This window comes from Alexandromys fortis, unplaced genomic scaffold, assembly GCF_014885135.2.
Source record: "Alexandromys fortis isolate MF-2015 unplaced genomic scaffold, M_Fortis_MF-2015_v1.1 scaffold_3, whole genome shotgun sequence".
In the NCBI taxonomy this organism is placed as follows: domain Eukaryota; kingdom Metazoa; phylum Chordata; class Mammalia; order Rodentia; family Cricetidae; genus Alexandromys; species Alexandromys fortis.
The window spans coordinates 23,183,336-23,193,726 of NW_026067909.1; the positions used below are offsets into that span (position 1 = coordinate 23,183,336).

Genomic DNA, 10,391 nt, shown 5'->3' on the forward strand with positions numbered 1-10,391 from the left:
ACAAAACCTTGCCTCCTCGTGGCTGTGTGGGCTTGTCATTTGATTTGTTTCCTCATGGGTTGAACTCTAACATCCTTGAGAAATTCGGTCAGTGACTCTGAAGTGGGTCTTTCTTCTGCTTCTCTGGTTTATGGACATCCATCCCTGTTCGGGATGTGCTGGCTGAAATCCTGCAACCAGTGCTCTTCCCGCCTCTCCCTCTGCGTCCCTCGGTGCCCTCTAACCTCTTTGCTTCATGCATTTAGTCCCAACACAAGACAAAGGAGCCAGCCCCAGCTTCTTTCTGGCTTGTGCCTCTTAGTTCATTGTGTCTGGAACTGATAAAGGAAGGCCTCTTATTAGTTATTATAAAAGCAGAGTGGTCAACTAGAAACTACATAAACATACCAACAAAAACAGATTCAGAAAGTTGTATTTATATATATATCTGTGCATACCAATGCATATACACATGTGTATATAATATATTATGATACCAATAATCAAAGTAAAAGAGGCAATAAGCCTGAAAGTGGGGTTTGAGGGAAGGTAGCTGAGGCAGGTTGTAGGAAAGTTAAGGGGAAAGTTATGTAATTATATTTCAGTTAAAACCTATTAAAAATAACTAAGTTAAATAAAATAATTTCTTGGGTTCCACATGTTGCCTTTGGCATATATTATTTCCTTGATCCCAGTCCCCAGCCCATTAATGAGTTGACTTCAAGATCATTTTATAAGAAACATTTATGCCTTTAAATCCCCTTCCGAGAAACCTTCTTTCAGAGGATCTGAGGCTGTTGGCAGGAATGATGATGTGGTGAGGTCTCTCTGGGGCCGGGCTGTGAGATGCAGTTGGAGGATCTGACCAGGGAACAGCAGCATAAGCGGCAGGCATTTTGTTAACTGTGCCCTGCTGCCAGACCCCTACTTCTATTTTAAAGATACATTGCATTCTATTATCTTCAGCAAATAATTGCTTGTTACACTTCAGTCCTGTGGCTTCTATACACCCAGCAGTGATAGACTCATGCCCAGTGGGATGAACGCATAGAGATGCCCCTCAGAGAGCCTCATTTTCTTCTCCCAGCAATCATTAGTATGGCCAGTCCCAGCTTTAGAGTCTGCTGAGCTGTGTGTTGAGGGACACGGGTTAAGGGCTTTGGGTTTTATTTTTAATGAGGCTCTGTGTGTGGCACACATACTTCCCACGCTCCTCTGCATGAAAAATACAGTGTTTCCAAATGGTCCCCAAACATCCCATCATTCGGTCAAGAGGTGGCTTATGGAAGCTTCCCTTGCTTCCCAAATGGGCCGTTGTAGTTGTCTCTACTGAGAAGGTGGTCTCTGTGTTGCTAAAGAACCCCTGATGTCATCAAAGATGGGAATCTCTCATGTGGCTCTCTAGATGCCGGAATATAGCATGGCCAGTGATGTGAAATCACTGTTTGAGAGCCCATCTGGAGGAACCAGGAGTAAAAAGAGGGGGTTGCCCAGTGACTCCCTACCCCCTGAGCTTCTCAAGCCCTCTCAGCTCAGTCATCAACCTGCATGTGAGTTTTGAGAAGATTCTGGGCCCACCTTCTCTCAATTCATGAATATCCTTTCCACCAGACAGCTAGTCAAGCTCAGTCTAACCCAAGGGCCATTTCAGAAGTTTAGAAGTTTGGGGATGATTTGGCCTTTTATAAAAAGTCTCCAATTATAAGCTTGTTCATTGCAGTTCATTCTGCAGGGGTTTCCTTTGGGCTGAATGTAACTGATAAAACTTTAGCCCGTGTGACCGCTGTTTATTGTAGCAGACAGGGCAAACTTAGATATAAAAGTCTATATTTTTAAAAACACAGAAAAATTTTTATTTAAAAAAAAGCTGGCATCTCCTGGCCTCTGGTTAGACTTTTTTCATTCCTGCTGCCTACCAGGCAGGCCACATTTGTGGAATTCATGAATTTGTAGAAGTCATTTTCTACTGGTTATCCTTGTATTTTCTGTTTTCCCGTGGTTTGTGGATTGTTTAGTCTGTTTTTTTTAAATTTTTATTTATTTATTTTTTTGAGACAGTGTTTCTCTGTGTAGACCCGGCTATCCTGGAACTCAGACTGTAGATCAGCCTGCCTCTGCCCCCTGAGTGCTGGGGTAAAGGTGTGTGCCAACACTGCCCGGTCATTTAGGCTTCTTGAGATGCACCAGTAGAAGAGAACTGGAAGACACCCTAGAGACGTGCGGTCCAAGAAAGCCAAGGAGAAGGAAGAGCTTGGCTCTTTGGCCCCCAAGGCTTTGCCTTGTATGCCCCACTACTGAGCGTACCCGTCTAAAAACGTCTTTGGCGCTACGTTACCCCTCAGCTATCTTGCTTCTCTTCACCGCGCTTTTCAGCGATGCAGTTTGAAACAGGTACCCCACAAGCCCCGCTGCCTTCATCCTCCATTCCCCACCCAGGTCTCACAAGCCAGCAGGGTCACAGTGCTGTTTTGTGACCCCCTTCCCTCTGCACACGATTCTCCTGACTCTTAATTATATCACAATGGGCTCCTCCTCCCAAGAGGCCCTGCCTCAGAGTCCCAGCAGCACATTGCCTGTGGAGAGCGGAGGGAGCCGGCTTTCTAGGTAAGTGATTAGGAGCGATTAGGCTTGTGGTGACGAGGAGGTGGGGAGACCATCAGGAGGACTGCTTTTCGCTTGTCCACGCGGGGGGAAGGGAGGGTGGAAAAGCTTTCACCACGCGGCTTTCTTGTTTTCCTCGTTTGCTCTCATCTGACTGCTTGGGTCTGCTCAGAATTTCTGTGTTGAAATATCATCTCCAGTGCAGCAGTATTAGGAAGTGAGACTTTGGGGACTTGGTTAGACAACGTGGGCAGCCCACATGAATAGAATTAGTTCCCTTATGAATGTAGAAGGCTGAGGAGGAGGCGGCCAGCGAGGAAGTAAATGTTCTCCCACAGAGATACTGAAGAGTAGGGCAGTGAATCCTCTCCAGGTCCCTCAAAACCCAGTAGGGGACACTAGGGTCAGAGTGTGAAGGACGTAATTTACCAACACTCCAGTCTTAGTCTAAAGGCAATTTGAGTATACCTTACTGTGTTGAAGGTTTTCCAAGGTGATGTTCAATATCATATTAAATAATAAAGCTATAAAGAAAAACCTGCACATACACACAATCTTCCTGTAGCCATATCCTTCATTCTTCAAGTATTATTTTAGCAACAAAGAAACTGTTAATAAGTATAACTTTTGAAATGGATCTAGGCTCAGTATGCCTTATCATGCTGGAAGAAAGTACCTATGTTGCATGAATGTTCTAGCTAAGTGTCATATTTAAGACTCTGGAATATAAAGTTATTTAAGAAAATTCTCTTATTCGAGTGATGGGTGATGTTCAATATCATATTAAATAATAAAGCTATTAAGTTCTGACACTATTTAGAAGTGAAAAACCAAGGGGAAATTGTGTTTACAATTCTAATTCACTTCTAAGTTCTCTATCCCACACGAACAGTTTCCCTACTGACATATCACTTATGGGCTGCAAGGGATTGTTCTTTGTTCAGTTTGGAATTTCTCTCCCCTCCCTCCCTGTTTTCTGAGACCGCCTAGCTTTCCTGTGAGAAAGCCCTGCTGAGAGGCTCCCGAAGCCTTTGCAGCTCACTCTGAAATGCCTAGCCATCATCTCAGGTAAAACCAAGCACTCTTTATGAAGAGCTGTTCCGTCCACCACCAGCTTGCCCTAAGTCACCCCTCTGGAATGTAGAGAAAGAAGCACTGCATCAACATGACCGATGAGAAGAGAAGCTGGGTGCTCAGAGAGTTCATTTTCCCACACAGTCACTCAACTGTGCGGCAAGAGCCCAGGAAGGAATAAAGTGTTGAAAGGGCAAAAACTATTTGCAAAGCATCACTCAGTGAGCGGCAAAGTGGTCTTTGTACCCAGGCTTATCTAACTACATATTTTAACTTGTAGGTAAGCTTCCCCTTTCCCTACCCGCTAAAGATGCAGCCTACTTCAGAGGCGGAGCAATTTATTTGATATTTACATTTCAGGAACCATTTTTCCCTTGATTCCACAACCGGGATACAGCTTAGCGGTGTAGGGCAATCACTAGTAACTGAGTAGGGATATTTGGGCCTCTGAATCCCTTTCCTAGTTCCTAACCCTCCCTTCTCTCCCTCCATTCTTTCCTTTACTTCTTAGTGTCTTAGTTCCTTCAAGACGCTGCAACACACACACACACACCACACACACACACACACACACACACACACACACACACTTCATTTCTCATAGTCACAGCAGTTGAGAACCCCCCTGATGGTTTCTGCAGATCCGTGTAAGGCATGGATCTATCTAACGAGGGCCCTGATCCCAATGCTTTGACTCTCACTGATCCTACTCCTTAGGGTTGGCTTTTCAACATGGAGCTTTTCAGGGGACACAAACATGAGGGCTCTAACACTTCTTCATCTCCCGGCCGTCTTCTTCCGTCTGCCCATACATCTATTCTGTTATGTATTGACGGCTTTGATGCAGCGTCAGCATTAAGGATCTTTTGTCCCTGCATGCTTCACCAGCTGTGGGCAATACAAGAGTTGGTCATGGGGGACAGCTGGACCTGTGCAGGAGCAGCCTTTCTTGATTGGCTAGCATAACATAGTGAAACTCGATAAGCAAAGAAGGGAGTTTCTATTTACAAAGTCTCCTCTAATTTTAGCTTCTTGGGGAGGGTGTATGTGTGTGTGTGTGTTCCTGTAGTCCCAGCACCTGAGAGATTAGAGACAAGCCAATCACTACGTGTTCAAGGCCAGTCTGGTCAACCCAGCAAGTTTGAGGTCAGTGAGTGTTACATAGAGAGACTCTGTCTCAAGAAACAAAGTAAAATGAAAACTAAACACAAGTCCTTCAAATCATGAGTAGAAACGAAACCCATTGGAAAATCCTGACTTACTATAAACCCCACGTAGGGGTTTTTTCTTGCTTGCTGCTTTTGATTTTCTTGAGACAGGTTTTCATCATTTAGCCTGTGCTGTCCTGCGACCCACTGTAACATGCAGACTGGCTTCAACTCCCAATCCTCCTGCCCTTTACTTCCTTTTTTTTAAGCATAAAAGGGAGGTTTATTTAATTTGGAATTCAAAACTAAATGTCTGGGGTTTTTTTTCTGTTTTGTTTTTTTGTTTTTATTTATTTATTTATTAAAGATTTCTGCCTCCTCCCCGCCACCGCCTCCCATTTCCCTCCCCCTCCCCCAGCCAAGTCCCCCCCCCCCGTCAGCCCAAAGAGCAATCAGGATTCCCAGCCCTGTGGGAAGTCCAAGTATTAGCTTTGTGGGAGCCTAGGCAGTTTGGATGCTCACCTTACTAGACCTGGATGGAGCTGGGGTGGTCCTTGGACTGCCCTTTACTTCCTAAGCACTGGAATTACAAATGTGTAGTGGCAGGCTCAGCTAAATGCTTCTGTTTTTGACAGAGGGCAGCTTGGGTCTGTAGCTAAGACCTCCCCAGTCACACCACGGTCCTATTCTAACATCTGCACCAAGACTATACGCTTTCCTTCTAGCTGAATCATTCCAGCTCCCCCAGGACACCTGCTGCTGTTGATGTGCTCTGAAGAAGGAGTCAACGCACTGGGGCACTGCCGCCCCCTCCTTCCACGCCAGGAACTCAGTTCTCACCATGAAGCTGCTGTTTCTTCTTTTTCTCCTTCTTATATGTCTTTCTCAGAGAGTACTAGGTAAGCTGTGAACCCAGCTGGATGGGTGAGGCAGTAGATGACTTAAAACCAAACAAACTCCTAATTCAGGCATGAAATGAAATGGGTTCTAAGAATACGACGCGGTTATAAGATACATAACGCATCTGGTCACTGGTCTTGTCAACTTGACAGAGTCAGCACGGTGTAGATGAGGGGCCTCTAGGTATGTCTGTCAGGGGTTATCTTGTTACAGTAACTGACGGGAAGAGCCAGGTGCTTCCTGGGCAATAGATCCTGGGCTGTATCGGAGAGGATGATGTAAGCTGAGCACTAACAGGCATGCATTTGCCCCTCTGCTTCTTCAGTGCAGCACGGCCAACTCCCTGAACCTCCTGTCCATGCGACTTCACAGCCCCGATGGACTGTAGCTTGAAGTGTGAGCTAAAATGAAGGCTGCTGTCTCCTTTAGTTACTTTGATCATGGTGATAGGGGAGAAACGAAGGCCGTGTGCAGGAAATACTTTACAAAGAGAAGCTTAAAGAAGTTTAAAAAAATGACACCCTTAAGTTCTTTACCTGGTAATAGTTAATAATTGTGACAGACAGTATTTTGATGTGCCTTTCAGACTACACATCACTTCATGAGAGTGAAAAGAGCAGCAGCAACACAAATAGCAATAGTGCCAAATGACCATGGCCACTTTCTCTTCCCAAACACCATTTTTTAAAAGTTTTAAATACTTATTATATTTTATTTTTAACTTTATTATTTAAAAAGCCTTGCAAATAAATACCAACGTCACACATCAGCATTAGGCAGACCCAAGGTCTAGACGACTCAGTGAGCTCTATTCAGTTAGAACAGGCATTCAGAGCAAAAGCTCCCTATATATATATTGAATATATTTTACACTATTAGCCATTACTGAAGCCCCCCCCCCCAAAAAAAAACCCATGACAGGATGAGAACCAGAAAAACAACTGGCTTTATATCCTCTTCCATGTCTCATGTCGACCGCCCGCGTTCAGTCCTTTCTCATCCGCTATACTCAGTCTTGTGTCTTCTCTTCCTGCTCTACCATTCCCACAAGTGCATTTACACACACACACACACACACACACACACACACACACACACACACAGAGAGAGAGAGAGAGAGAGAGAGAGAGAGAGAGAGAGAGAGAGAGACTGCATAAGAGGTAGAACATGTGTAATTTTTTTTTACATACACTAAGTCCATCCATTTCCCTTTAAATATGAAGTCTTTGGAGGAGGCATTGGACTCCTGGAACCTGGAATTACATGTGGTTGTAATTAGCCTGATTTGGGTGCTGGGAATCAAACCTGTGTGTTCTGAAGGATGGTGTTTTTAACTGCCAAGCCATCTCTCCAGTCTCAAATGCCTCCCTATTTTTTTTTAAACACACAGATTTTTCGGATATTATAAGCTCTGACTGGCAAGAAACTCACTTTGTAGACCAATCTGGCCTCAAGCTCAGATCACTCTCCCTCCTGAATCCTATATGTACACCACCACACCACAGTACAGGCTTCAAACATACAACAGCTAATTTACTCTTTGCTGCAGTAGATACAGAGTATTTCCTAGCTGGGATGTAGAAATGAATAACCTACACTAAGACAGAGACTGTACTTGGCAAAATTCACAAGTAAAAATAGTCCAATTCTGCAGAAAATACTATTACATTTCCAACAATCTTAGACAATAAGTTTATTTATTATGCTTTAGATAAACAAAAATTGAATTTTTGGTGTGAATATGGCCATGCAATGTTTAAAGTGTGCTTATTCTAAAAGCTTAATTCTTAGCTACATAAAAATTCAGATTTAATGAAGTGGCCTCATTTTTACTGGGTGATCTTACACGGAGAAACTATGTCCCCAGTCTTAGCATCTTACAAGAGCACAGGGATTCTTCCTCCGTGAGGTGCAAATCCACTCAGGCCACAGGGGTGCTCTGCTCACGGCAATCCGTCAGTCCAGGCTCATGTAACAGCTACCACAGTAGCAGTTAAGAACCCAGTAGGCATTGCTTCTGTCCAAAACACACTGAGCAGGCTCATAGCTAATATATATCTGGCAAAAGATAGGATCATCATATTTTTGTGTCAAGATAACAGAGAACCAGAACAATTTTTGAACAGCCTAATGGGAGAGAAAGGGTAAAGGGAACATGGACAGACGATTGACAATTTATAGATGATAAGTGAATGATGGGTATGTTCACTGATGATAGATATGGTTGTGGAGGTGGCTACAGGTAGAAGCAGATGTCTGTCTCTGCATGTTTGTTTTTGTTTTCTTCCTATAGCGGCAGTGTAGCTATGTTTAGATCTGAAGTCTCTCATTTCCGGTTGCTGTGCTCTCCGTCACCACACAGCACGTCGAAAAGCCACAGACCCGGATAGAAACAAGATCCAGCATTTACTCATGACTGTCCTTCATTCTTGGGCTTTCTTGATTTTCGGTCAAGATTTCGTTTCTCTCTACTCACCCTCCTCTCTCCACGGCTTCAATCTCCCTAGCCTAACTCACCGGGGCATAGGAGACCACACACAGCACACCACACACGGCACGCCCCTTCTGTCACTCACTCGCTGTGTGTCGCCTGATATTTGCTGCTCACTAGGAAAGTTGTGACTGTCTAGGAGAAAGACGCTTTAGGCTTTATAGAGGACACGTGCAGGGAAGTGAATCACGCTCACATTCTCGGAACACAATCAGGTGCGGTGTTTTCTCTGACCCAAGCGTCTTCACATGAAAACGAAACTAAGATACAGGCACCACAGACTTTCAGATGGACCAAGAAAAAGAAAAAAGAAAAACAAAAAACAAACAAACAAGCAATAACAACAAAAAACAGGCTTCAGTGGCTGCATGGCCTCAGCTACCACAAGTCATCTCTGTCTTTCTCATAAAGACAGCCACAGAGTGTGAGAGAGTAAGCCGGGCTGGCTTCCCGCTTTCTCGTTCAACAGCACTGAAATCACACGTTATCAAATGAGCCTCCTTGTCTAACATTCTTTGTAACAGTCTGCGAATGAGAAAACGGATACCAGCTCAAGTCACACCTGATCCATTAGAAAGTTAGTGTGGGTCTTGTGGACGGTTCCGCCCACCCTTGCTAGGTCCAATAAATTACTGTATCTTTGTTTGGATGAAGCTAAATTTGTTTCTTCACCGCTTCTTTCCCTTTCCCTTACAGGGAACAAAAGAAATGTGAGATTCCAACAATGTGAGAGAATGGGCGGCCATTGCAAGAATCAGAAAACGCACGGATGCTCCATCCTGCCTGCTGAATGCAAAAGTCGGTACAAACACTGCTGCAGGGTGTAACGGCAGCTCACTGACATGCGCAGTTCAGCCTAAGAGGCGGCACCTGCTCTGATTTCCGTATAATAAAGGCATCATGAAGCATATGTACTCTTCCCAAGATGTAAATTTTACGGGAAACGCCAGTAAGCTTGAAAAGGGAGAATGTGGTGGTGTTGGGGTCCAGTGTTTCCAGGTTCTTGGCCTCTTATTCAAGAAATTAAAGGCTCTCACAGGTTGGTAAAAGCAGCAAGGAAACCTGACTTGAGGGCTAAAAACTCGGGGCTAAAAACGAGGGAGCTTGATATTGAAATTCCCGCTCCCTGCTGCCTTTCTCATCTCAGAGAAGGCAAGGAGTTCAATTTGGGGAAAGCCTGAGCCAGAACATCTGTGGAATTGAAACACCAGGCTGAGCAAACTTGTCAACGAGACTCAGCGTTGAAACTGTTGGATGTGGTGACTTGAATGGGGATGGCCCCTGTTGACACGTGTGTTTGAAGTTTGGTCCCCAGTTTCTGGAACTGCTTGGAAAGGATTAGGGGCCGTGGCCTTGTTAGGAGCGTCACTGGAGGAAGGGCTTCTTGATGACAAAAGCCCACATGAGACCCAGTCTTATCCCGCCCCACCCCACTCCACTTCTAACTTTTGAATCTCATCCTCCAGAGCATAGCCTGCATTCCTGCTGCAAGTTCCCCACCATGGCAATCACGGACCAGCCCTCTGAAGCTATAAATAAGACCCCTGGTTCAATGATTTCTTCTATAAATTGCCTTGGTCATGGTGATTCTTAGCAGCAATAAACCAGTGCCTCAGACAATGAGTTACACGAATATCTGTACAGTAGAGATGCAGTCGGCAGTGCCTGTGTCTGTGCACCTTTAGGAAGCTGGCAGAGCTGCCCCTGAGAAACTAATCTTCTACCTTTCCCTAGAGAAATGTCTGGTTAAACAGGAAGTCACTGATAACATTAAAGCCGATAGACGTTTCAGATTCTGTAAAATGTCCCCTATTATTAGAGGAGTAAATCTAAAGATATAATCAGTAATTATTGACCTGATTTGTTTTTTCACTGTGTGTGTGTGGGTTACATATGTGTGTATGTGTGTTCATATTATGTGTGTTCATATTATGTGTGTGTGTGTGTGTGTGTGTAAGTCAGAGGCTGCACGAGGCATCCTCCTCTAGAACACTCCATTTCAGCTAAACTGGCTGGCTAGTTATCCTGGAGATCCCGCCCCTCTATCTTTGCCTAGTGATGAGGGTACAAGAACTGGTCCCTACTACATTCAGCTTTTACGTGGGTCCAGTGATTCAAACTCAGGGCTCACAACTGTAAACTAGGGACATCTATTCCACTGAGCCATCTCCCCCTTAGTGTAAATCATTTTCTATAAT

The 10,391-nt window shown here is 44.5% G+C and overlaps 1 protein-coding gene across 1 annotated transcript; it reads left to right on the top strand.

The window, feature by feature from the left end:
* Positions 1–5,527: 5,527 nt before the first annotated feature.
* Positions 5,528–9,358, top strand: LOC126498185 (beta-defensin 33-like). Its single transcript, XM_050136534.1, has 2 exons — positions 5,528–5,701; positions 8,890–9,358. The coding sequence occupies exons 1-2, from the start codon at positions 5,644–5,646 to the stop codon at positions 9,018–9,020; spliced, it is 189 nt and encodes a 62-aa protein (XP_049992491.1). The 5' UTR covers positions 5,528–5,643; the 3' UTR covers positions 9,021–9,358.
* Positions 9,359–10,391: the final 1,033 nt, after the last annotated feature.